This window comes from Octodon degus, unplaced genomic scaffold, assembly GCF_000260255.1.
Source record: "Octodon degus isolate 3935 unplaced genomic scaffold, OctDeg1.0 scaffold00113, whole genome shotgun sequence".
Classification (NCBI taxonomy): Eukaryota; Metazoa; Chordata; class Mammalia; order Rodentia; family Octodontidae; genus Octodon; species Octodon degus.
Genome location: NW_004524689.1, coordinates 1277938 through 1303902, shown reverse-complemented (window position 1 = coordinate 1303902; position 25965 = coordinate 1277938). Strand labels below are relative to the sequence as shown.

At 57.7% G+C, this 25965-nt stretch overlaps 1 protein-coding gene across 5 annotated transcripts in view; it reads left to right on the top strand.

Annotated features, from left to right (window-relative positions):
- Mmel1 (membrane metalloendopeptidase like 1) overlaps positions 1–25455 on the top strand; it is a 29788-nt gene extending 4333 nt beyond the window's left edge. For 2 of the 5 annotated variants that reach the window (XM_004639602.2, XM_023699522.1), the window contains exons 3-24: positions 11278–11355; positions 11920–11979; positions 12756–12917; positions 13125–13205; positions 14318–14413; positions 14915–15033; positions 15489–15554; positions 16325–16459; positions 16533–16622; positions 20547–20683; positions 20904–20997; positions 21510–21638; positions 21990–22088; positions 22348–22431; positions 22790–22893; positions 23146–23204; positions 23502–23621; positions 23993–24126; positions 24223–24288; positions 24597–24692; positions 24930–25006; positions 25082–25455. In XM_004639602.2, coding sequence (XP_004639659.1) covers positions 11278–11355; positions 11920–11979; positions 12756–12917; positions 13125–13205; positions 14318–14413; positions 14915–15033; positions 15489–15554; positions 16325–16459; positions 16533–16622; positions 20547–20683; positions 20904–20997; positions 21510–21638; positions 21990–22088; positions 22348–22431; positions 22790–22893; positions 23146–23204; positions 23502–23621; positions 23993–24126; positions 24223–24288; positions 24597–24692; positions 24930–25006; positions 25082–25181 — 2186 coding nt within the window. In that variant the 3' untranslated portion in view covers positions 25182–25455. The remainder of the gene's footprint in view (positions 1–11277; positions 11356–11919; positions 11980–12755; positions 12918–13124; positions 13206–14317; positions 14414–14914; positions 15034–15488; positions 15555–16324; positions 16460–16532; positions 16623–20546; positions 20684–20903; positions 20998–21509; positions 21639–21989; positions 22089–22347; positions 22432–22789; positions 22894–23145; positions 23205–23501; positions 23622–23992; positions 24127–24222; positions 24289–24596; positions 24693–24929; positions 25007–25081) is intronic. The other 3 variants (XM_023699524.1, XM_023699525.1, XM_023699526.1) reach the window with 3 other exon arrangements.
- Positions 25456–25965: the final 510 nt, after the last annotated feature.

Below are 25965 nucleotides of genomic sequence, written 5' to 3'. Positions count from 1 at the left end.
ACCTTGCAAGCCTATAATAATACTACATGGATACAAATTTTGAGGTAGATATGTTAAACTCTGTTTCATGACTGTTAGATAACTTTATTCTTAGATAGGTAGATGAAATCCGTCCATCTAGATGTCATTACGTGATGACTTTCTGACTGAACAGTGTTCTTTGCCCTAAATTCTATCTTGTAAAGTTTTTTCGGCAGCATTTGCTTACTCTCTGTTTTCCACGTTCCTTCCACTGGAAACCTTGTCTCGCATCCTGTGCGTGTTTGGCGGCACTGCGTGGCTCCGTATGCACCGCCCATGCCGTGGGGGGTCTGTCTGTCTGAGATAGCTGTCCTGACTAAGATGAGCTTTTCCCTACTGCGATCTTTTGTCCGTGGCACCTGTCTGCCCCATTCTTGGCTTCCTTTGGACTGCTCTGGGACTTTTCACTCCATTTCCTTCAACTTGCTTGGAGCTTCTGTATTTCAATCCTTTTGATGGTTATCGCGGACATTTTTGTTTTAATTTCTTATTATTTTAAAAGTTATGAACTATTTTTTTTTGAAATGTAAGTGTTTTTACAAGAGCCGCAGTCCGGTTGCAAAGGTGAGCAGAAACACCCCAACGACACCCAGGATTCGGAGCCTGATTCATCTATGTCAAGGGGCACTAACTGGGCTCACTCCCAGCATTCCAGGCCTGATCTCTGGTGGTCTAGGGTGCTGACAGGATAAGCAAGCGGGAAGTACAGGAGCAAAATCACTTGTCCTTTGGGGCCTGGTTTATATAACGGGCATCACAGTGACCAGCTGCGCATCACAGTGACCGGCCCTTTCTAAGAGACAGGAACAACCAGAACCGTGACAGGCATTACTACCTACAGGTCTACTGGCTGGGGGAGGGGTGTGCATTGCTTGCTCCACTGTGCCCTGCCCCCACCCATGCTGCAATGCTATCTTTTGAAAAGCAGCTGTATTTACAGCCTAGTGCAGAAGTCAGCAAACTGCGGCCCGGCCTGTTGTATCAATAAAGTTTTATTGGAGCAGTGCCACACCCATCTATTCATGTACCACCTGCTGCTGCTGCTGCTGCTGCTGCAAAGTGCCGAGCAGGCGAGGCAGAGACGCTGTGGCACTTACCACCTGGCCCAGGAGCATGTGTCGGGCCCTGCTGGAGTGTCTCCTGCATCACTGAAGTGGGTCCTTGCTTGCACAGTGTAGACCATGAGGGGCGCGGCACGGCGTGGCTAACGCCCCACATCCACGGCCTGGCTAGGGCTTCCAGCTCCTCCAACCCCAACTGTGTGAGCCTGGACAGCCTGTAGGCCACTGCTCTGCCTCAGCTTCCTTATCTGCAAAATGGAAATGAAGGGGTGCACGCAGGAGAGCCTGACTTGAGGGCTGGGGACCATCAGCACCACCCACAGCCCTGCTTGGGGTCGTCGGGTTCACCGCCGACTGCACCCATATAGGGCAGTCCGTGGCTTTGGGTGACATCCAGCCTCCTCCTAGATACTTTAGGGCCTCATTTTCACAGCGAATGGTAGCGAGTAATGGGCCCCACTTCCCAGCATCAATAGCGACCTCACTTGGGGAGTTCCCCCTTTCTCTGTCACGTTACTTTTTATTGCAAGGCCTGTCATGAGGCATCTTAAATAACAACCTTGTGCTTTTAAACAGATTTTCATTTTAGCTGGGGAGATCCAAGGATAACTCACAGTGGTGAGGTGAGCCCGTGCAGGACGCAGGACGCATTTCCGTTTCCTCCCCCCCTCCCCTTCCTCCACAGCCTGGCAGATCTCATCCCCAGAAGCGATGGTGAGAAGTGAGCAGCTTTTAATTTGGCACAAGCCTGTCCTCTTCCCTGGGGGTTTAAATCTGGGGTGCAAAGCGCTCCGCTTGGTGGCTCTAGGCCTGGCGTGCAGTGTGGCCTCAGCCACAGGCCGACCTGGTGTGCGGGGTGCCGGCAGAGCGCTCAGCATCCTGCTCCTGTCCCCGTGTTAGTGAGGCTTGCCCCGAGCCCCTGCGGAGCTGAGGGCCGTGCCTGCTGTGGTGGCAGGGAGCACCTCCCAGCAGGCAGCATGGGACTTCACACGCCCCGCGGCGATTTCCTCTTCTGCACCCCCAACTAGCCTGTGTGCTCCTTACCCCACGAGTCCCCAGGACCCAGTTGTTCTCTTTTCTGAATCACATACTTAAAGCTCTTCTGGGTGTGGTTCGTGGGCATTGAGATCTTCGTAGCATTTGGGAAACCCAAGACCGACACAAGCTGTTGGACCAGCGTCTGGACTTAGCAAGACCCCCAAGAGATGCATCTGCACGTGCAGCTTGGGAAGCCCCTCGAGGTTAGGGCGGGCACTTAGCAGGGTCACCTGGTACCCAGAATAACTGGGACAACTGTTAGAAATTGCAGGCTGACCTCCATCTACCGAGGCTGCCTCAACACAGCGCCATGGGCTGAGGGGCTCCTCATGGTTCTGGAGAACGGAAGGCCCAAGTCGAAGCGCTGGGCGCTTTGGTTCCCAGTGAGCTGAAGCGCTCTCCCTGGCTTGCAGACAGCTGCCCTCCTGCTGCATCACACGAAGCAGAGGCATTGTTTCCTGTTCCTGTAGGGACACCACCCCAGCAGAGTATGAACCACCCTACAACCTCATCTAGCCTCCATCTTTTCGTCAGCCTGTAGGAGGGGCTGCAACAGAGGAATCTGAGGAGAAGCAAATATTGAGTCCACCGCAGGCCTCTCCTGGGTGGGCAGGAACCCCGTGGGCAAGACCTCCAAATCTACCCCACTACAGCATTGCTTCTGGGATCAGACCTGGATCCCAGCTCTCCACCTGTGTGTCCGCAGCGCAGCTTTAGTGTTTGCTGACACGGCATTACTTAGTCCTCATTGTGCAGAATTGGTGTCGCCGGCCGTCCTAGGCTTTCTCTCACCCTGAAGGCTTGTTTCCGCTGTCCTCTGCCTCCCCTTGCTGCGGGTGAGAAGTCGGCTGTCCACCTAGCGGCATTCCTCCCCCACGTGGACTCTCTCCTCTCAGCTCTCTTCTCTGAGTGTTGCTCTTCGGCATTTTTACCACTAGGCATCTGGCTATGGAATTATTTTTATTTACTTTGGATTTGTGGATCTGTGCTCTAGATCTGAGCTTTTTTTTTTTTTTTTTTTTTTTTTGCGGAACCGGGGATTGAACTCAGGCCCTCGCGCTTGCCAGGGAAGCGTTTATTCCACGAGCCATCTCCCAGCCCCGATCTGAGCATTATTGACCCTTAATAATTTTGGAAAACTTTACTTAGCATCTTTTTAGGTGCCAATTTCTTTCTTCTAAAATTCTGATGACCCGTTTGCTCAGGCTTTCTCCCTCTCCCTCCATGTCATCTCCCAGACATTATTCTGCAGGGCAGGAAAACTCTTCAGAGCTGCATTTCAGCCTGCGGGCACTCTCCTCAGCTCTAGTAGCCAGTACTCGTCCAGTCCTTTTGTTTTGTGGCCAGGTGTAAATCTCAACATCTACAAGTTTTTATTCCTAAAATGTACAACTAATTCACTTTTAATTTGATTTTTGAACATGATTTGACCATGCTTTTAATTCTTTTAAATAGACCATACTTTTATTTTGGATATAATAAAATTCAGTTCTTTTTTGAATATTTTTTTATTTCAAACATACAAATGTTATGTTCTGCACCAGCTACCTGTTGATGCCTTACAGCCACCCTGACACCAGTGGCTTACAATGGCAGGACACATGCCCAAAGCTGGGCCGGGCTCAGCTGAGCAGCTCTACCCCGTGGGAATTTCATCCATCTGCGAGGACCTAGACGTGCCTCTGTCCTGGAAGTGGAGAATTTGAGAGGACAGGTGAAAACACAAGCTTCTCAGGACCTGGGCCTAGATTGGAACGAGAGTGGTCCCACTTCACATCACTGGCCAAGGCAAGTCACACGAGAAACTTGCAGTTAGGACAGGCAAAATATCCTCTGCCCCTTTGATTGGACAGTGACCATGACCGAAACAGGGATTCAGAGAGGAGCCAAGATTTGAGACAATGATGCCATCATCAGGGCTGACAACTCACGAATCTGAACCCCTGGGTGTTCTGGTTCTGTTATTCCTTTCCTTTTTCTTTTCTTTTCTTTTTTCAGAACCGGGGATTGAACTCAGGCCCTTGAGCTTGCCAGGCAAGTGCTTATTCCACTGAGCCATCTCCCTGGCCCCTTGTTGATCCTTTTTCATCGTTTCATTTTCATAAACCTAAAGCTATATCTAATGTGGCTTTACCTGTGGGACTCCAGTGTTGTGCGGGCCGAGATAGCTTCCCTCTGAGGATCTGTGTGTGCTTCTGTCAGGCCCCTGGGGCGGCGCCAGCCTCAGCCGCTGCACTTTGGTTTCCTTGGCCACGTAGTACGTAACCCGTCCACACACCCTTGTGACAGTGGCCCGTGCCTACACATTCTCAGGGGACGGAGGGTTTCCATCACACTTGTTTGTGTCTTTCTTTATGAGCGAGAGGCAGGGAGATAGCCACAGGGAGTCAGAGAAGCAGAGAGGGGCGGGAAGGCGAGGGGAAGCATAAACACGTAGATCAAGGCCTTACTCAAGGAAGGAATTTGGAGATCTTTAAGAAACACTTTGGAAGACAAAATATTCTGGGGTAATGCCAAAACTATCTTTTAAAATATAGAGCCTAGGGGCCGGGGAGATGCCTCAGTAGAATAAGAGCTTGCCTGGCAAGCGCAAGGGCCTGAGTTCAATCCCCCTGTTCTGCCAAAAATAAACAAATAAATAAATAATAAAATAAAATATAGAGCTGGAAAATAGTAGACATATTACAAAAGTTACCTAAGCAAGTGGAAAGGAACAAAAAGAAGGTCGTGGGAGTTAGACACTAAAGCTGCTTCTCTGTGGCCCTACGAAGGGGAAATGCTCCCTCACTGGAGGCCGTGTGATTCCTGCGGATTGCATTCTGGCAGCTGGGGAACTTCCTTTCTATGTGTCCTTTGCGTGCAAGGAGGGGGTCTGGCTGCTTTGCTTCTTACTTGGAGGAGTAAAGATTTTCAGTGACAATGCTGGGGCCAAGTGCAAACTCTGCCCCTGCCATGACATGACCTGGGCCACAGTGGCCCACCCCCACCAGCCGTGGACATGACCTGGGCCACAGTGCCCCCCCACCAGCCATGGATATGACCTGGGCCACAGTACCCCCCCACCAACTGTGGACACGACCTGGGCCACAGTGCCCCCCCCACCAGCCATGGACATGACCTGGGCCACAGTGCCCCCCCACCAGCCGTGGACACGACCTGGGCCACAGTGCCCCCCCACCAACTGTGGACACAACCTGGGCCACAGTGCCCCCCCACCAGCCATGGACATGACCTGGGCCACAGTGGCCCCCCACCAGCCGTGCATGTGGGAAGTGGCACTGATGGACCTTCTGGCTTGAGATAATTAATGAGGTGCTGTAAATTAGGGGTGATGCGCAGAAACGCGTCGGTCTCACGAAACTCAGCCTCAGAACCGTGGCCTCTGAGGCCCACGCATGAGCTGGAGCTCCTGACTGGGCCGCGGGATTCCCCCGGGTCGTGGCAGCTGAGGTCGCGTCTGAGAAGCCCACAGGCATGACTCGGAGCCAGGAGATCTGGGCCCCCACCTTGGTTTCAATGATCAGTCCAGCTGGGTCTGAGCAGGCTGATGCACCCGGCCAGAGGCAGTGCCGGCTCTGCACAGCACGTTAGTCCACTGTCGGTCCACTCTGAGGCTCGTCCCACCACTTCTGTGCCACCATGCTGGATGTCCCGCTGGCGGCCTGTTCTTTCTGTGAGAAGACATGTGGGCATTTGTTGCATCTGGAAGAGAGACTCTCTTGGCCTCCTTCCGGGATGTCTCTTATTTTAATCTCTGAAACGTGTCTGGAGGGCATAGAATTCTAAGCTGCTCGTTTGCTGTTTTCTCTCGAGCGCCCGGACTGCTGGAGCCACGGTCTCCCGGCTGCCGTCGCTGCTGATGAGAAGGCAGCCATCGGTGTTGCTGCCGCCCTGCTTGGTTCGCGTGTCTTTGATGTTTTCTTGTCTGCTTCTAGGAATTTCTTTTGTCTCGAGCTCTCAGGCCTGCAACTGTGCTTTTCCACGTATAGATCCTGTTTGAGATAAAATGAATGTCTTAGACGTGCAAGTTTATGTCTTTTACCAATTTTGAACAATTCTCGGCTGTGAGCGCCTCCAAAATCGTCCCCTCAGACTCCAGTGACAGAAATGCTGACCAATTTAATAGAGCCCCACATATCTCAGGCCCTATGTTTAGGTTTTTAAAGTCATATTGTACAACTGCAAAACAGCTTTAAGTTTACAAAATGATTGCAAAGATAGTAAGAGTTCTTATGTTGCCACAGTCAGCCTCCTCTGTTTTTTTGTTTGTTTGTTTGTTTTGTTTTGTATTTTGCAGAACCGGGGATTGAACTCAGGCCCTTGCACTTGCCAGGGAAGCGCTTATTCTACTGAGCCATCTCCCCAGCCCTCCTCTGTTATTAGGATCATATGAACATCAAGCCTTTAGCACAAGTAGCGAGCCAGTCTTGAAATATTAGCAGTAACAGAATCCGGGTGTTTCCGGCTTGCAGGCTTTCCCTCGGTGTGCTCCTCCTGCCCCAGAACACTGCTTGGCACGCTGCACTGCATTTGGTGGTCAAGCCTTCCTTGGCGCCTGTTGGCCGTGATAGTTCCTTGTTTTATTTTTTATTTTTTGCTGGAACCGGGGATTGAACTCAGGCCCTTGCGCTTGCCAGGCAAGCACTTATTCCACTGAGCCAGCTCCCCGGCCCTGTTCCTTGTTTTATTGCTGTGACCCTGATAGTGCTGGCTGGCACACCGCAGAATGCCCCGCCGGGTACGGACGCGTCAGTGCTTAGTCTGTGCTTTGGGCCGTGATCCGGTGCGGCTTCATTTGGTGCTTGGATTATCCCACCTCTACCATAATCTCTGCTGGTTGGCTTGCACAAGGCTTGCCATTCCTCTGTCATGCCATTGGGGGTTTTTAGAGACTATGGTTAGAGCTTTCTCGTTTGTACCTCTGCAAAAGACCCCAGGCTCACCCTGTGTACTTCCTGGCCCAGTTGTAGAACTGACCATTTTTCCAAAAAGTCTTGGTCCCCTTTATTGGATAACAAAATTAGAAACCAAGCTCTGGCTGCAGCCATGCCCACTGCCACTCCTGGGGTGTCGAGGCTTTGAGTGTGTGAGCTGGTGGAACAAGGAGTGTGTGTGCGCGCGTGTGCACGCATGTGAGCACGCGTGTTCGCACATGTCTCTCATGCCGCTGCATGCAGCACCAGCACCCTCAAGGGCTGAGCAGGAGCTTCTGAGCACTGCCCCCCGCGTCCCCCACCCCCGCGTCACCCGCCCCCCTTCCTTGCTTCGCCACACCTGCTGGGTACAGGTGTGACCCCCGACCACATTACGCTGAGTGCTGTAAAAAGCTTTCCGCCAAGGTGACTGCCCTGCTAGGCAGCCTCAGAGCAGTGGGAGGTCCTCCACCTCTGCCCCTTGCCGCGTGGGCCTCCCATCCCTCCGTCCGTCCGTCTGTCCGTCTGTAACTCTCCTCTGCAGACAGGTGGTGGGACCTCTCTGGGGTCTGAATTTGCGTTTCCACAGTGGCAAATGACACCCAACGTTGCCTCTGGGGCGGCGCCATTTTCAGACCTTTCACCCAGTCCCAGCTGGGTGGTTTGCTTCCTGACTGTTGAGTTTGGAGTGCTTCTTCATACATTTTGGATAGAGTTAGACGGATTCTTTGCAAATCTTTTCTCCCAGTTGTGGCTTATCTTCTTGTTCTCTTAATGGCTCCTTCACAGAGCAGGAGTTTGAAGCTCTTAACACCTCGTATCAATCTCTTGCTATTCCAGAATCACACTATTTGCTTCGCATTTTGAGTCACCACCGAGCTGAGCCCACTCGTGGCTTCTTCAGGTGGGAGAAAGTTCTGCGTGGTGCACTCAAGCTGAGTTAGTTTCTGCGTGAGGCGAGTCCACGGCGAGCGTGGCTTGTGTGTCCCGTGTCACCCACTGGACACTCCCCTCCCCCACCACACGAATTTTGTTCCTCTTGTAAAGATCAGGGGACTCTTGTGCCAGTCTGGTCGTGGCCCCTTTCTGCCCCCCAGACCTGGTTTCCTCTGTGAGCGCCCTCCCATCCACACTCCACAACCTCGCTGACCTGTGGCCTGCCGGAGTCTTCCCAGGGGCACTCTTCCAGCCCCGCCATGCTCACTACTTCCCCGGCCGTCCTAGATCTTTCCCACGCTGTACAAACTTTAGAATGGTTTGTTGATGTGGGACTTGGTCAGAGTGCTGCTCAGTCTACAGACTGAGTTGGAAAGAACTGAGAGCTTAGAAGAGTTAATCTTCCAGCCCATGAACATAGAACACCTCTCCATTTATTCATATATGTGATTTTTAAAAAATTGATGTTTCAGGGCTGGGGAGATGGCTCAGTAGAATAAGCACTTCCCTGGCAAGCGCAAGGGCCTGAGTTCAATCCCCAGTTCTGAAAAATGAATTGCTATTTCATTGTTACCACATACGAGTCCCATACATGGTTTATTAGATTCCTATGTGATTTTTTCCGTGTCTACCTTCCACTCCCTCTTGTCTCACAGGGCTGGGGGGCATCCAGCGCAGCAGTGGCCAGGAGGGCCAGGGAGGACACCCTCACCTCGTCCCGCTCTTGGGGGAGCAGCTTGTTCTCACTGTGAAGTAACCTCTAAGCTTTTGTCTGTGTTTCCCTGTTCTGGTTGATCGTGTTCCTTTGTGTTTCAATTTGGACAGCTTATACTCATCTATGTGACATGACTGAAAAAAACATGGTGAATTTATTTGGAACTTCATTACTGTGAAAGTCATATTGCTGTTAATCTCCCTCATAATCCACTTCTTCCTCACTTCTGACACACATATGCCATCATTCTTGGCACTTACTTTTTTTTCTGAGACTGAGTCTCACTATGTAATTCAGGCTGGCTTCGAACTCACAGCGACCCTCCTGCCTCAGCCTCCAGAGCACTGGGATCACGGGCATGCACCCCCAGGTCTGGTCCTCGTGCCTCTTCCTGAGAGTCTTTGGGTCCTGAGTCCTCTGTGTCCCAAGTAGGTTACAGCGTCTACCCGTCTTGGTCATTTTTTAAAAAATTTTATTTATTTATTTATTTATTTATTTATTTTGTGTGTGTGCGGCCAGCTCAGCCCACCAGGGGGCGGGGCTGGCTGGCATGTGGTGCTGGGGGATTGAACCGCGGTCCCCTGTGCTTTGCTAAGCTTGTTCTAAGTAAGTGCTTTAGACCACTGAGCCATCTCACCAGCCCTGTCTTGGTCATTTTGATTTGGGGGAGAAGCCAGAAGTTGTGCGCTGCCTGATCCGGTGAATAAGATGGTTGAGGACAGGGCACGATGCTGCCCGAGACCGCCCTTCATCCGATGGCATTTTGCAGCTGCATTCCCACATTTTTGATCACGCCTTGAAAAGACTCTAGGAAGGACAACTCCAGACCTGCTTCAGAGCATGGCAAAAACGTGGGATTGGCACATTCAAAGCAAAGTGGGTGATTTTGAGGGTGATTCGTAGCAGCACTGTGTCTCCTAAAGTAATTGCTCGGGCTGATCAGATCCCTGGACGCCTGAGCAGGGAATAAAGAAAGACTAGAGACAATATTCTTTTGGTGTGGGGCACCGGGAGGCGCTCATCTCCGTAGACTGACTCCGTGATCTCGGTGCTGCCCGGGAGACTGACTCGGTGATCTCGGTGCTGCCGGTGGCTACTGAAGTGAAGCTCAGGGGCAATGTGCTTCTCTTGGATCAGGACAGGGTCATAAAATGGAGATGGGTTTAGCATTTCAAAGGGAACAGGTGAAGGCCTGTCCCCTGAGTGCCTGCATCCAGATCCCGCCTTGTACTAGCTTATGTCAAGAGGCTGTGACTAGGAGCTGGCCCTGCAGGTCCAGAGCAGGCAGGACTTACAAGCTCTCCCGCCCTGAGGCGATCCCCCCTGAGGGACCCTGGGACCGAGCTCTCCTGGTCTGTCCCTTACACAGCAGGAAGCTATTTCCTGTCCCCTGGTCCCAACAGCTGCTTTAAGTGCGAACGCTCACCGCTCACCGTATGTTTCGCTCGCATCTTGTCAGCAGACAGCTGCTGATCCTTTCTCTTAGGATACTCAGCTGCGCGTTACACCCACGGCGCGGACGCTTCCGTGCTGCTTCTGTGGCAGCTGCGGCATGTTCTTTCCTGCCCTCTCCATTTATCTAGCGATACCCACCCAATCGCGACACAGCTTCCACTCTTCTGTGAGCCCTGTCATTGTTCCAGCCACTCCCTGCTGCCTGTGCCTCGGGATCCTCATAAGCCCATTTCTTTTGCTGTGCTGGGCCTTCCTCGCTTGGGCTCTCCTGTCAGGAGTTGGCCCGCAGCTTTCCTGCCTGCCCTGCCAGGTGGGAGCTGCACCGCGTCCTTGAGGGTCCCCTGAGAAAGAACCTCAGAGGGTACAGACACCTCTGGAGCCTGGCTCCCCAGATTCCCAGCTTTCGCCCTGGCTCTTGGGCAGGGGCATGGCTGGTCAAGGGTTCCTCCCGTTCAGACCACCCCTCCTCGTGCCCTGGCCCAGGGCTGAGACCACCCTCTGCGCTCATGGGAAGGGCTCGGCCCTATGTGGATGTGGTAGTTTCTGAGAATTCTGGCGTCGTGGCCTCTCCACCTCATTCAGCTTGGTACAGTGAGAAGCGGTGAGCGCCACATCTGCAGAACTCCCTCTGCTGTGGCAGACAACGTCTTGGTGCCTGCCTCCACAGAGGGCGGGCCTCCTGGGTGGGGAGCAACAGCCACAGGCCAGGTCTGAGGACCACCAGGCCAGCTTGCTCTCACGCCAGACCTGAGGCAGCTCCTGCGCCCCACAGCCCCCTCCACGCAGCTGGCAACTTGCCGGATGCTGAGGGGTGAGGAGGCCGCCTGGAACCCTCAGCAACACTGAAGGCACAGATGTCAGGGACCCAGATGCCAGGGGTCACCTCCCCGAGAAGGCCTTGCTTCTCCCTGTCTTGGAGGGACACCAGGAGCTGCCCACCTGGGGGGCTTGGCAGATGGGCGAACCAGGGCCTCTGGCCTCTCGCCCACGCCCAGTGGGACGCAGACAGCAGGCTCTTGGGGTCTGCCCTGGCATAGGGGTTCCCCACTGGCCAGCCGGCCGTGGGGTGGGAGCAGCACCAGTGCTGTGGGGAGCCCCCAAGGGCCCAGGGCGAGCTGAGCGCTGTGTCTCTCCCCAGGGAAGCAGCTGCCCCTCTTTACTAGCCGGCAGCGCTCCTCACCAGAAGAGAGGACAGCTGTAAAACGAGAACCCCGAGGTAGCCCCTGCCTCCCTTCCAGGCGGCCTGAGGAGGGGGGCTTGGCGGCTGGGCCTGGGGGGCTCTGTGAAGGAACAGGGAGCTCTCTGTGTGCACGGGAAGAGCACAGGGCCGAGGGAAGGGGGCGAGGCCACCAACATGAGCGCCTGCTGGGTGCAGGATGCTTTCTGGGCGAGACTCCAACCACGGGCAGCGGGGGGGGGGGGGCAGGGACCGGGAGCCTCGCTCCTGAAAGCCGAGCGAGGCACGGCGGGCGTGGGGGGGGGGGGGGGGGGGGCCGGGGGGGCAGGAGGAGCAGGTCGTTGGCGGGAGGGCGTGGGCAGCCTCACCCCCCCCCCAAGGCCTGGCTACTGTGCAGTAAGCGGAGAAGTAAGATGGGACTCCCAGTGCCCAGGGCTCCCCTCAGGGGGCCGGGTGTGCTTCTGACCTTCAGTGGAGAGAGGCAGGGTTGAGGCCCCCCACCCTGTGGAGGACACTCCCACCAGGTGGAGGGCCACGCTCACCTGGTTTGGGGGACCACCACCACCCCACTGCGCCCTATACTCACTCCAAGTCTCCTCACAGCCCTCCTGGAGCCCGCAGAGGTGGACGAGTTCTGCACCAGCCCTGGCTGTGTGGTGGCGGGTAAGCGCCCTCCTGCTGTGACAGCCACCGGGCTCTGTCCACCCTCCCTCCAGTGCTGCACGTCCCAAGAATTTGTCTAAAGTCAGGCCAAGCCTGCCCTTTGCAGATGACAAAGCAGTGGTTGGTGGGAGAGACTGGTGGGGAGACACCACCTGCCTTTCTGCCTACTGGCCTGGGATGACGCTTCTGCATGGTCCCCACCCTCAGAGGGAGGGCTGAGTAGAGCAGACCAAAGCCAGGCTCCAGGGCAAGGAGGGACCTGGGGCGGCTGGGCCAGAGCTATGGGTAGAGGTCCTGCGTGGGGGTCTAGCCCGGCCACCCAGCCATCGGGAGCCTCCACTCACTCTGGGTTCCTGGGACACAGCCGTCCCTAACAGAAGAGAGACCCCAGCTGGCGGGAGCACGCTGGGCACGCCCAGGGGCCAGATTCGAGCCAAGCATGGCCTGTGGGCAGCGGCTGTCTCCACCCTGTGGAGGACACTCCCACCAGGTGGAGGGCCACGCCCTCACCTTGGTCCATGGGGCTGAATACTGGTGTCAGAGATGAGGCCCTGAGAAGCCACAGTGGGTCACCATCACAGAGTTAACAAGCTGCAGCTCTGGCACCTGGATCCAGCCGAGTGCCCCACCCCCACTTCCACCCCCACCTGACCCTCCCCGGGGCACTCATCTGCCCTCCAGTCCCCCAAGCCATCCCCAAGCCAAGGGCCCAGAAAGGCTGTCCCGCTGCCCACGTTCACTCTGCCCTCTTCCCTCCCTACCCCGGGGCTGAGCAGCTGCCAGGATCCTCCAGAACATGGACCCCTCCACGGAGCCGTGCAACGACTTCTACCAGTATGCGTGTGGAGGCTGGCTGCGGCGCCACGTGATCCCCGAGACCAGCTCCCGCTACAGCATCTTTGATGTCCTCCGGGACGAGCTAGAGGTCATCCTCAAAGGTGATCAGGGCCTCCTCAGGTCAGGCTGGCCGCAGGTGGGGGGCAGTGGTCAGGAGCGGGCCAGGAGCGGACTGGGCAGGGCCTTGCTGGAGTGCAGCTCCTCCAAGGGATGGGATGCCCCATGACACTGCCCAGCAGTGGCAGAGAGGTTCCACTGACCTGGGCCCCAACACCACGCGGCCTCTGCCCCACATCCTCTGCCCGCAGGTGTGCTGGAGAATTCCACTGCCAAGTCCCGGCCAGCCGTGGAGAAGGCCAAGCTGCTGTACCGCTCCTGCATGAACCAAAGTGAGCACAGTGGGGAGGGGAGGGCACCGCGGGGCCGGGCCGAGGCTCTGTGTGCAGGGTCCCACCTGGCCTTGGAGCTGGCCTGAGCTGCTACTGGCTGCCAGCTGCCTGCGACCTCACACCGAGGCCATGCTCTGTCGGGGCAGCAGGAAGCCAGTGGAAGCAGGAGCCCAGAGCAGACATGCACATGTATGTATGCACATTTATGTGTTAATATACACAGCGTGTATGTGCATGCAGCGCATGTGTGTACACACACATGACACGTGTGTTTGTGTATTGTATGTGTGGGCATTTGGATATGCATAGTGTACAGGGACAGGTTTGCATATTGTGGTATGTATGGGTGTGTGTGTGTGTGTGTGTGTGTGTGTGTGCGTGTGCGCACACACATTTACCATCTCTGTGGCCAAATGTCTGAGAAAAACCACCTAAGGGGGAGGTTTATCTCAGTCACGATGTCAGAGCTTTCAGTTCATGGAGGAAGAGATCCGGGTAGAAGGGCTGGCAGAGAGCGGCTGCTCACATCATGGTGACCAGGAAGCAGGGACGAAGGGAAGGAGCTGAGAGACAGAGGAAGGGGTGGAGACGAGGCGCTGCCTTCCGCTCCTGCCCCAGCCCCTGCTTCCTCCAGCCAGGCCGACACTGCCAGCGCATCCCCGGGAACTCCCGTAGGCTGCTCCCCCGACAAGCGCAGCACCCCACGGTCTAAGCACCTTCCTGAACATGTGAATTGAATGTGTGCGCCTTTGGGGGAGCATGTCTCACCCAAGCCAAAGTGGCGCTTGTGTATGTACGTGCAATATGTGTGTGCACACACTTGTGTGTGAGTGCAGCGTGTTGGGTGCCTGAGTGTGTACGGATGCATGTGGTGCAGGGCTTGTTTATATGCAGGTGTGTGTATGTGTGCATGTACACGGGGTGCATATATGTGGGCGTGTGTATGGTGGGGGGGTGTGCGTGTCATGTTGTGTGTCCCGTGCCTGTCCTGTCTGTGCACACGGATGTGTGTGGGCATGAGTGCACGCAGGGCAGACTTCCCGTGCTTTGGTTCCTCTTCCAAGTGAGGGAGTGGCCCCAGGGTCTGCGAGTGACCACTATTCCCTTTTCAGGTGTGATAGAGAAGCGAGACTCTCAGCCTCTGCTGGACATCCTGGCGGTCGTGGGGGGCTGGCCGGTGGCCATGGACCAGTGGAACGAGACTGTAGGTAAGGCCAAGTAGCTGCCGAGGGCCCAGACCACAAAGCAGAGAGCCCCACGCAGCTCAAGCCAGCTGACCGCCTGTCCGGCTGCCAGACCTCAGGGAACTCAGGGAGCTCCAAAAGGCTCATTCCTGCTGGAGCTGAGCTAAGGGTCGCCACCGCCAACTCCAGCCCCAGGCTGAGCAGTTGGTGCTGAGCTGGGCTTGTTGTGGCCAGTCCCCACAGCCACCCAGAGTGAAGTGTCCCCCCAGAGCTCCAGACTGCGAGGCCCTGGGACAGCCTTGGGCCAGGGTGACATGGACTGCCTGGTGCCCCTACACCCACAGCATCACTGGGGCCTGTGGGGAAGTGGTCTCCCTGTGCCAGCCCTGAGGCCCCCTGGGAGCCTGCCACCCTGAGCGGGCAAGGGTCCCAAAGACCCCTGCGGTTCTAAGCTTAGGAGTCGGTGCACTGCCCGGGAGGTGCTGGGCCGGGAGCCCCGCCCCCAGCGTGGGTGCTGCCCCCCAGGCCCCACGTGGAAGCTGGAGCAGCAGCTGGCGATGATGAACACGCAGTTCAACCGGCGGGTCCTCATTGACCTCTTCGTGTGGAACGACGACCTGAACTCCAGCCGGCACATCATCTACGTATGCGCATGGGGCGTGCACCTGGCCAGCTGTGCCGCACAGCAAGGGGATGGGCCCGGGGGTGGGGAGCTCTGCGGACCCGGTGGTCGGCTTCCCAGCTCTGCCTTGTGCATCTCAGGGGCTGGGACAGGCTGCCAAGCAATGGGCTCTGATCAAGTGATCAGGCTCTGGGGGCCTCTGATCAAGTGACCGTCTCAGGGGCCACACTGGCCACGCTAGAGGCCCAGGAGCACACATGGACACCACCACTGGGGTGAGGGTGCCAGGCCTCCTCAAGTCCCACCCTATAGCCCTGTGCTGTCCCATCTCCCAGAGCAGGGCTTGAGACCCCAGGGCTGCACACTGCTGCACCGACCTGCCCAGGGAGTGAGGGTCCCACAGAGCAGCAGCTGCCACCTTGGCCAGGCTGCAGGGCCCCCCCGCTCTTGCAGGGGTCACAACCTCTGTGTTTCCAGATAGACCAGCCCACGCTGGGCATGCCATCCCGGGAGTACTACATCAAGAAGGGCAACAACAAGAAGGTAAACTGAGGCAGCAGTGGTCCTCTCTGTCCCCTCCGTGCACACCTGTGGGGTGATCCCTTCAGTGGCCCTAGCCCACCATGCAGCACTAGGTGCGCTGCCAGGGCCCAAGTCCTGCAGAGATCGGCACCAGGCACCGCCAGGCCTGCTCCGCTCTCTGCCTTTCTGTCCCTGCACCACAGAGCTCAGTCAGGGAAGAGAGATAGGAGAGACGGGATGGAGGAGACAGTAGAGGACGGGGCAGGCAGTGAGGCTGTAGGGCATCACAGGAGGGCGTGGGAAGCCAGGGGTGGCAGCCACAAGCAAAGCCTGGGCACCAGCAGGGAGCTAGGAGGGTGGCCGTAGTCAGAGAAAGAAGCCTGGGACACGTCTGGGCGGGCCCAGCCAGGGACACTGGTTTGCCAGGTGCTAGGTGGCGACGAACACACAGATGGGGCATGAAGAAGGGAGGCCCAGGCAGGACAGCCCAGGGCAGCTCTGCACAGCCAGCCGGCCCCGACAGAGCCTCGGGCTGGGGGCTGGAACTGGGCCGGGAGCTTGGCCTGGGCTGCCTGGCATGGACCTGGTGTACTCAACCCCGAGCCTGCAGCAAGCAGACGCAGGGAGCGCCCAGCTCGTCGATGTAGGGTGGGGGTCCTGGGTAGGGGGTGTCCCCATTTGCCTCCCCTCCCGCGCTCTGGTCCCCATCCCTGCAGGCCTCAGCTGTCTCAGGTTTTGGGGGTTGCTGCATGTCTACCAGTCCACCCCACAGAGCACCTCCTCTGGCCCAGGTACGGGATGCCTACCTAGAGTTCATGATGTCGGTGGCTACCATGCTGCGGAGGGACAACAAGCTGCCCAAGAACAGCCGCCTGGTTCAGGAGGACATGGCGCAGGTGCTGGAGCTGGAGACGCACCTGGCCAATGTGAGGCAGGGCCTAGAGTGGGGGTTGCGGAGCCAGGTCCCAGCTGCCCACCCACGTGACCCTGCCGACGCAGGCCACCGTACCCCCGGAGGAGAGGCACGACGTCACCACACTGTACCACAGGATGGACCTGCAGCAGCTCCAAGACAGCTTTGGCCTGAAGGTGAGCCTCTGACACCCTCTTGGAGGCCAAATGGAGCCCCAGGGCCCCCACCAAACCCCCCAGCAGAGGCCACTAACCCCAGGGTGGACGCAGTGAGGGTGGACAGCACAGTGAAGAAGCCCAGGTGGACAGTGGGTGCCTCCTGGTGTCCCATGAGGCCCAGCGGCTATCCGGTCTATTATGAAACCAAGGCGGGGAGGTTAGGAGCTGTTCTGGGGTGCTGAAGACTGGGCAGGTGCCATCTAGCCCTGGGAGTGGGGGGCAGAGGAGCACCCCAGGCCGGGACAGGGAACCCCGCCACATGGACACAGCCATGTTTGCTCAGTATTAAGCCAAGAGCCTGAGGCTGGCTGCTGGAGGGAGATGGGGACAGCGGGCTGGATGGCCTGAAGCTCAGGGGAAGGCTTGGCCTCCCAGGAGGGGTTGGGGAAGAAGTGGAGCAAGGGCTGTGCCGTGGAGGAGATGGGGCGGATGTGACTGGGGCTGCCACTCAGCCCGGCTGGGGTATGAGGCTGCCAGTCTGTGAGGCGCCAGAGATTGAGGTGGTCCCTGCATGTATTTGAACTTAATACCCACAGGGTGAGAATGGGCTACATGTGGGAAGCCAGGGCCACCATGGAGGTGGCCAGGGCGGGCTGGGGACATCTGGGCCCTGGGCTGGGGGCATTTGGTTTATGACGCTCAGAATGGCCTCACACTGAAGGGTCCACACAGCACTGCCCAGGCCAAGACCCCACCACCCCTGGCACCCATGGGCGGCAGCACCCCTTCCCACCACCGCCTCTGCTGTCGGCCCCACCCGGCCCTCCCTCCGCCTAGGGACCTGCTGCCCCAAGCTTCTCTTCCCCGTGACCAGACCACACACACCACGGCATCCTGTGAGCCCCTCCCAGCTCGGGGCTGCTAGCACTGGGGCCTGGGAACACACAGCAGCTGTGCCCCTGATCTCTGGGGTCAGGCTCAGGGTGGACCCCAGTTCCAGGCACTGCTGAGTAAGGCTGCCTGGCTAGTGCCGGTGTGTGGCTTTGGGGCACACAGGGCAGGGTCCTGCCTGTGCCCATCAGGAGCCAAGCTGCCAGGTCAGAGGTATAGACACCCGATGGGAAAGGTCAGGCAGCCCAGGGCCTCTCCACAGCAACTGACACCCTCCAGCCACAATGTGTGGTGCGCCCTCTTCTCACCCTAGCCTTTGAGGGGACACGGAGTTGCATGCATCTGGGCTCCCCGCAGCTTCCTGAGGCCAGCAAGGTCAAACACCACAGGACGTGATTGAAAAACACAGCGAATGTTTAAATTTTTAAACATTTACTGCAGTAGTGCTGGGGAGATGGCTCAGTGGTCTAAGCGCCTGCCTGGCAAGGGCAAGGTCCCGAGTTCTATCCCTGGTACTACATGCCGTGCCAGCCACCGAAAACCAGGCATGGTGGCACACGCCTGTAATCCCAGCACTGGGGAGGCTGGGCAGGAGAATCAGTGCGAGTCTGAGCTGTGTAGCAAGACCCTGTACCAAACGCATAAATGAACAAAACATTTGCTGCGATAAACCCACACTGCCAACAAGAGCCTCCTGGAGCTCCTCGCCTCCACGCTCATGCACCCCGCTCTAGACGCACCATCTCCACTGCCTCCGTGTTCTGAGTTGGTTCCAAATCCTGACTGTTCGTGGCCTGGTGATTTTGGGGAGGAGCCGGAAGCCACACGGGAACAGCGAATGAGCAGGCTGGGGCAACCTCGCGTTTTTATGAAGCTGCTGCTAGAGCCGAGGCCGCGTCTGTAGGTCCCCATAACCCTCGCGTGTCTCCGTCTCTCGTTGCTGGGCCGAGGCCGTGCTCCCCCACAAGTGAGCCCTCCAGCCTCGGGCCCTCTGTGCTCCCAGCTGCCCGGCTTCTCCTCCCTGTCTTCAGAGACTCTGGATGTACCAGTGACGTGCGTGGCACCCTTTGGGAGCACAGGGACATGCCAGCATCGTCTTGTTCCTCCCCGTCGGAGTTCAGGTAGTCCAGCACCACGTGTGGATAAGACCCCTTACCAACGGCCGTGCGCCATCCTCGTGGTGAGCCACGCGGCTGTGTGCTCCGGGGCTCTTCTGTTCGTGGTCCGTCCACACGGTCTGTCCCTCAGCGCCACAGCTTTCCAGGAAGCTGAGACGGCAACACCATCGGGTCTCACGGCTTCGTTCTTCAACATACTCTTAATTATTAAACATTTTCATGGAAATTAGCTTGCCAGGTCCACAGAAAAATCTGCTGGCCTCTGACGGGAGCTGCCCGTACTCTCCCTGCCGGTTAGAGAAAGACTAACGCCTTCCCAGCGCGGAGAGTTCTGTCCGCGATACACACCGATCCACACTGCCCAGTACAGGCCCTTTAATTTCTCTCAAAGAGTTCTTTTAGACTTTTAAAGTTCTTTTTCTCTCCTTGCTTTTCTTTTCTTATTTAGTTTTCTTTGTTAAGGCCTCACACATCTTTTCTCAGATTTATTCCTAGGTGTTTTATACTGTGGAAAATGGTATCATTCTGTAACACATCTTTTTATTGCTTGTTGTGTGTAGAAAACCCAACATACTTTCTAGTACTAAAGCTGTGTCCTAGATGCCTTCAGATTTTATATACACAAAACCCTGGGGCCAGGGAGATGGCTCAGTGGAATAAGTGCTTCCCTGGCAAGCGCAAGGGCCTGAGTTCAATGCCCGGTACTGAAAAAAAAAAAAAAAAACCCTGTGCTGTGAGCAACAGCAGCTTCATTTATTTCCTGCTTCATCTCAGTGGCTTGTTTTGTTCTCTTGACCTGTGCTGGGAGGGGCTTTGGGGGTCTCGCGTTCTTCTTTCGCTTGGGGGCGGCCTGGGACCCCCTCAGTTCCATTCCAGGTTGCTGCTCTGGTTCTGTGGATTCCCTTTCTTCGCTTACAGAGCTCCTGTGCTCTTCGTCTGCCAGAAGAGCCTCAGCCGCCTCTACTGAAATCGCTGCACCCTTTTGCCTTATTCTGTCATCTCACCGAGTTGCGCTGAGCTGGTTCCCGGTGGAGACGCTTGTATTCCCAAATACGTGTAATTCGGCTGCAGAGCACTGCCATCTTCTGCTGTTCAGGCAAATTCTATCTTCTAATATCTGGCTTACAATCTTTGTACCTACAGTCATAAAAAAATCTGGTCATTATTTTCATTTCTTATAATGTCCTTATTCTTGGCCTTGTGACAAACGTTGAAAGGATTTTCTTTTTCTCCTTCCTGGAAACTCTTGAGAAAGTAAGGAAACCTTAAAGGGAGCGCTCTCTCTCTCTCTTTCTCTCTCTCTCTCTCTCTCTCTCTCTCTCTCTCTCTCTCTCTCTATTTTAGGGAAAGGTCTACAAGGTGTTCAGGGTCTCATTACTAGATAGGACTCGTAGTGATCCACCTGTTTACAGCCTCCCAAGAGCTGGGATTACAGGCATGCGCCCAGTCTCAATCGCCGTCTCAGCATGCCCCAGGGGGGCAAGACTGGCAGGGCAGGCCCAGGAAAGACCCACACATACACACACGCCTGCTTGCAAGTGCTTTAATCCACTGAGCTATTTGGCTGGCCTGGGAGTTCTCTTAAATGTCAGCCATCAGTAAAGTCACCTTAAGACCCAGCAGGCCTGGGGCTTCCTCTGTGGGAATGCTTCAGATTAAAGATCCAGCTTACCAGATCCCTAAGACTGCCCTTACTCTCTCCCCCTTGTCATTTCTGCTACCTTGTGTTTTTGCAGGAATTTTCCCAGTTACACGTAATTTTTTTTCAAATCCGGCACACACACTTCATGGCTCTCAGTCTGATCCCGCTGTGGAAGTCGCCCCTTGGCCCTGACCCCGCGCCTTCCCCCGTTTCCTGAGGATTCCTGGGAATCCTGCGTGCTATAGATGCCTAGCACCTGTCCGCTTCTGTCCCCGCTGCCTTCCTCCTCAGGGTTTTAACTGGACTCTCTTCATACAAACTGTGCTGTCCTCTGTCACAATCAAGCTGCTGCCCGATGAGGAAGTGGTGGTCTATGGCATCCCCTACCTGCAGAACCTCGAGGACATCATTGACCTCTACTCCGCCAGGTGAGGCTGGGGAAGGCCCCAGGAGGCTCGGCATCTTTCCTGTCCCTGCTGGCTAGCAGCTCACTCTCCAGAGAGGCCCCTCTGAGAGGCTCGGAGGTTACACTGAGTGACCGGGGAGCCCTGCATGGGACCCGGGCGGCCTCTCGAGTGCACGGGTCAGGGGGTGGACCTCAGGGCTCCTCGCCCACAGAGCAGTCACCCTGCTCCTGCCTTCTACCAGGACCATGCAGAACTACCTGATCTGGCGCCTGGTGCTGGATCGCATCAGCAGCCTGAGCCAACGCTTCAAGGACGCTCGGGTGAACTACCGCAAGGTGGGCACGCAGAGGAGGCTCCACCAGCAGGCCGCCGCGCTGACTCTTGCCCGTCATGTGGTGCATGACGCTTGGCATAACCATGGGCCGTACGCCACAGTTGGCAAAGACAGGGCCGAGGAGCACGTCTGATGGGGACGTAGCCCTCTTGTCCCCTTGCACCCTGGGGATAGGCAGGCAGCTATTCTGTTCCACTTCAGCCACAGGAAGCCAGGGCCAGGGAACTTGGGACTGTGACCAGGTGGCAGCTCTAGGTCAGTGCCAGCCTGGACGCTGGAGGCAGAGCTCTGCCAACCAAGGCAAGGGGAGGAGGAGGACCCAGCAGGGACCACCCCACTCTTCCTGGCTTAGAGGCTCAGCTCCCCAGAATGCCTGAGCTGGCATTCAGAGTCACCCTTGTCCCCTCTGGTCGCTGGACACCTGGGTCCCAGAATGGGGTGGGCCCAGTACAGACTCAAAAGGAGCTGATGCGGTGGGAGGACTGGGTGAAGGAACGGATGGCCGGCACCCAGGCGCTGTACGGCACCACGGTGGAGGAGGTGCGCTGGCGGGAGTGTATCAGCTACGTCAACAGCAACATGGAGAGCGCCGTGGGCTCCCTGTACGTCAAGCAGGCCTTCCCCGGGGACAGCAAGGACATGGTGGGTGTCTCTGCTTTCTGACGGCCAGGCACCATCCACCACCACCCCACAGGGACCCAGCAGCATAGCCGGCCCTGTGGCAGCCAACCTGCATGCAAGGCCAGACAGGCCCCCACGGTCCCTCCACCTGCAGGGCCCACGTGTGCCTCAGGGCCCACAAGAAAGAGGAGCCCAGAGCCGGCTGGCCAATGAGACCCCCAACCCAGCCCCTGCAGGCCCCCTGGGAGAGGCGCAGGCTGTGCCTCATGGTGCAGGGCAGGCAGACCCGGGATGAGGATCCCGAGCAGGGTGGTCACCCCCACAGCAGCACCCCTGGGGCGGCCCGGATGCGAAGGCCTGCATGGTCCCCAGGTCCAAGAGCTTATCCACAAGGTTCGGGCTGTGTTCGTGGAGACCCTGGATGAGCTGGGCTGGATGGATGAGGAGTCTAAGCAGAAGGCCCAGGAGAAGGTGGGTGCGCCTGGCAGAGCCCTGGCAGCCCTGCAGATAGATGTGCCAGGCATCCTCCAGGGCCCAGCAGTCAGGACCCCGATGGACAGGGCTGGCGGTGGGCAGAGCCAGGAAGCTCCAGCACCCGGGGTCCAGCAAAGCCTCTAGACAAATAGATGTTGACAACCAGTGCTGTCAGGGATCACGGGTGGCCCCCAGCCCCTTGCCCTCTCACAGAGAGCAGCACCAACCTTTCCAGCCAGCTCTCCCCTCCCTCCAGGCCATGAGCATCCGGGAGCAGATCGGCTACCCCACCTACATCCTGGAGGAGGACAACAGGCGGCTGGACCAGGAGTATTCCAGCGTGCGCCCCACCCTCTGCGCCCCCCAGAGCTCTGCCCCCCACCCTGCCTCCGAGCCACCCCCGGGAATCAGGCCCTTGAGTACCAGGATGGGGAGCTGTGCCAGGCACGCTGCCATCTTCCCCAACACCAGCTCAGCCACCCTTCTGGGGCAGCAATAGCACCCCCTCAGTTTATGGATGGGAAAACCAAGGCCCGGGGTCTCTGAGGAGTTTGTTCAGAGCAGGAGTGACCCCATTCACCGCACCCAGAGCCTTCAGGCCACTTTCCAGGCTGCCTAGCTAGACCCCAGCCACCGGGACCCCTCCCTGGCCCTCCCGGAACCTGATCCCAACGCTAGCCATGGCCCCTCTCCCATAGCTGAACTTCTCGGAGGATCTGTACTTCGAAAATGCACTGCAGAACCTCAAGGCCAGCGCCCACAGGAGCCTCAGGAAGCTTCGGGAAAGGGTGGACCAGAATCTGTAAGTGGTGTGGCTGGCGCGTTAGGGACAGCCTTGTGCCTGGCCAGGCTGGCCTTGTGCTAGCTGGGGGGCACACTGGGTCCCCCGCACTCTGCTGCTGGGCCCTGGAGTCGCCTCCCACAGGGGCCCAGACATTGCAGACAGACCGCACAGGCTTGCTCTGGAGCAACCACTGTGACATAAGCAGGAGGGGCGGGCAGGGCAGGAGGGTCCTGGGAGGTGTGGCCTCCAAGAGACCGGGGCTTCCCACAGCTGGATCATTGGGGCTGCCGTGGTCAACGCGTTCTACTCTCCAAACCGAAATCAGATCGGTAAGCTCCCAGCTACCCCTAGCTCCCAAGCTCTCCCTGCCAGCCAGCCGCCCTTCCTCCCACTTCTCGAGTGCCCTCCTGTGTCCCTGCACCTGTGGGGTGGGACAGTGTGGCAAAGGAGCCACTCCTGAGGGCAGCACAGCAGCGTGGGAAGAAGCTAGACGCAGCTCCTGCCATGCGGAGCCTCAGTTTCCCCATCTGTACATGGAGAGCCCTGGTGTCCCCCCCCATCTGAAAAAGATGACAGGACCCCTGGGGCCTGCCGGAGCCAGGCACACAGGCGCAGCCCCTCCACAGTGTTCCCCGCAGGGATCCTCCAGCCGCCCTTCTTCAGCAAGGAGCAGCCGCAGTCTCTGAACTTCGGGGGCATCGGGATGGTGATCGGGCACGAGATCACTCATGGCTTTGACGACAATGGTAAAGAGGCATGAGGCAGCCCAAACCGCAGCTCTTCCCCCAGCCTCCTCCTGGCTCAGGGATAGAGGCCAGGTCCTCCCTGAGGACCCTGCCCAGAGAGCTGCTTCAGGCAAGGGGACAAAGGGCACAAGGCTGGGTCCTGCACAGCAGAGTCCCCCACCACTCTCACTTCCCTTCCTGGGCCAAGCCCACCTCCATCGCTGGCAAGCGCCCTGCCACCTCAGGCAGGCCCAGTCCTGTCCCCAGGGCCATGTGCTCCCTACCTGGGTACAGAAGCTTTGGCCGTCACAGGTGAAGCAGGAGCAGTGGGACCCAGGTCAGTCGGCCTCTGCTGGGGTCCAGGACAGTCTGCCTCTGCCCCCACCCCCCAGGTCGGAACTTTGACAAGAACGGCAACATGCTAGACTGGTGGAGCAATTTCTCGGCCCAGAACTTCCGGGAGCAGTCGGAGTGCATGATCCACCAGTATGGCAACTACAGCTGGGAGCTGGCTGAGAACCAGAGCGTGAGTGGGCAGGGCCACCAGCGCCACCTCAGCCCTAACCCTGTGGGACCCTGCAGCAGGACCTGACTGCCCCACCACCCTATGTCCTGTGCACAGGTCAATGGATTCAGCACCCTCGGGGAGAACATCGCAGACAACGGAGGGGTGCGCCAGGCGTACAAGGTGGGTCCCAGAGGGGTCGCCTCGCTGAGGCTGGGGCTGCACGGGCAGCAGTACCCCAGTGCATTTCCTGACTGGGAAGCCACCGTGCCTGGTGGCCCTGTAAGCTGGTACAGAGGCTCTGGAGGCCATGGCTGGTGACTGCCCGGCGAAGGTCCTGCCAAGCCTGCTGCCCACCGTGGCTGGACCACCACCCCTCCCCCGGGGCAGAGCCTAAAGCCAGACCTTCAGCCTCTGTGGAGATATGAGGACCCTAGAGGCTTGCTGGGAATGTCAGTTGCTCCCCACCTCGTGGCATTTGGTCCCCACAGGCCTATCTGAAGTGGATGGCAGAAGGCGGCAAGGATCAGCTGCTGCCCGGGCTGGAGCTCACCTACAAACAGCTTTTCTTTGTCAACTATGCCCAGGTAGCTGCACAAATCCCACGGCCCACACTCCATGCCCTTCTGTCTTTGGAGGCCCCGGGATGTGTGCTCCAGGGACACGGTGGGCGGCCAGCTCCCAGAACCACAACCAGCAGGCAGACAGCTGGGGCACCAGTGAGGTCTGGAGGGTGGGCACAACCCTGCCAGGCTCTCACCCCCAGAGGGCAGCTGTGCTGGAGGCCCCCGAGACACTGGCCGCACCCTCTCATGCGCCTGTAGGTGTGGTGCGGGTCGTACAGGCCCGAGTTTGCTGTCCAGTCCATCAAGACTGACGTCCACAGCCCTCTGAAGTACAGGCAAGTCACCGCACACCCTGCCCCTGCCCCTGGACTGCCCAGCGCAGGCCGGCTTCTTCACCCTGCTCCTCACAGGGTGCTGGGCTCGCTGCAGAACCTGCCTGCCTTTGCCGATGCATTCCACTGCGCCCAGGGCACCCCCATGCACCCCAAGCAGCGATGCCGCATCTGGTAGCGGAGGTTGAGCTGCACTCTGTGGCCCATGCCACCCGGCCGGGAAAGGAGGTGTTTCACCAAGAAGGTGCAGCCAGGGGCTGGCACGGACCAGCAGCAATATGCATCTGTGCCTGCAGCCACGGTGGCCCGGCCGTCCTCACGCCGCAGGTACCAGGGGAAGCTATGTCCAAGCTGCACCCTCTGTGCCACCCACAAGGGTCAGCGCGCGTCACAGCCCAGAGACAGAGCCAACTGTCTTCTGCCCCTCACCAAAGTGTGTCATCCTCAATGTTCACAAGTTTCAGATTAGGGCCAAATAAACACTTAAAGGTGACATCTCATTGTCTAGAGGGAGCCACGTGGCTGCCAGGTGGCCACAGCAAACTGCACTGGGTGGGGGAAGGAAGGGGGCAAGTGAAGGAGGGGCTCCTGCCAGTGCCAGAGACAGCATGACCAGGCCGCCCCTCAAGGCCCACCTCCAGCTTGGGGAGCCTGACTCGAGGGCCCCGGCCTGGATGTGCCAGGTCACTTGGGGCGTGCAGCTGAGACTGCAGATCAGTTTTGTGTCACAAGAAGCCAGAACAGCTGCACCGCAAAGTGTGCACTGCCTGCTCTGTGCTTGCAAGTGACCGTGGCGGGGGGGCAGGACACTACAGTCACCAGACTTGGACCCAGGAAGGACAGGGAGGTGTCGAGGTCCTGAGAACCCACTAAGACCAGACAGCCCTCGAGGAGAAGGCCTGGGGTGGAGCAGATCCCTGCTCTGGGCCGGTCAGGACCTGGGGAAGGTGGCAGGGCACTGC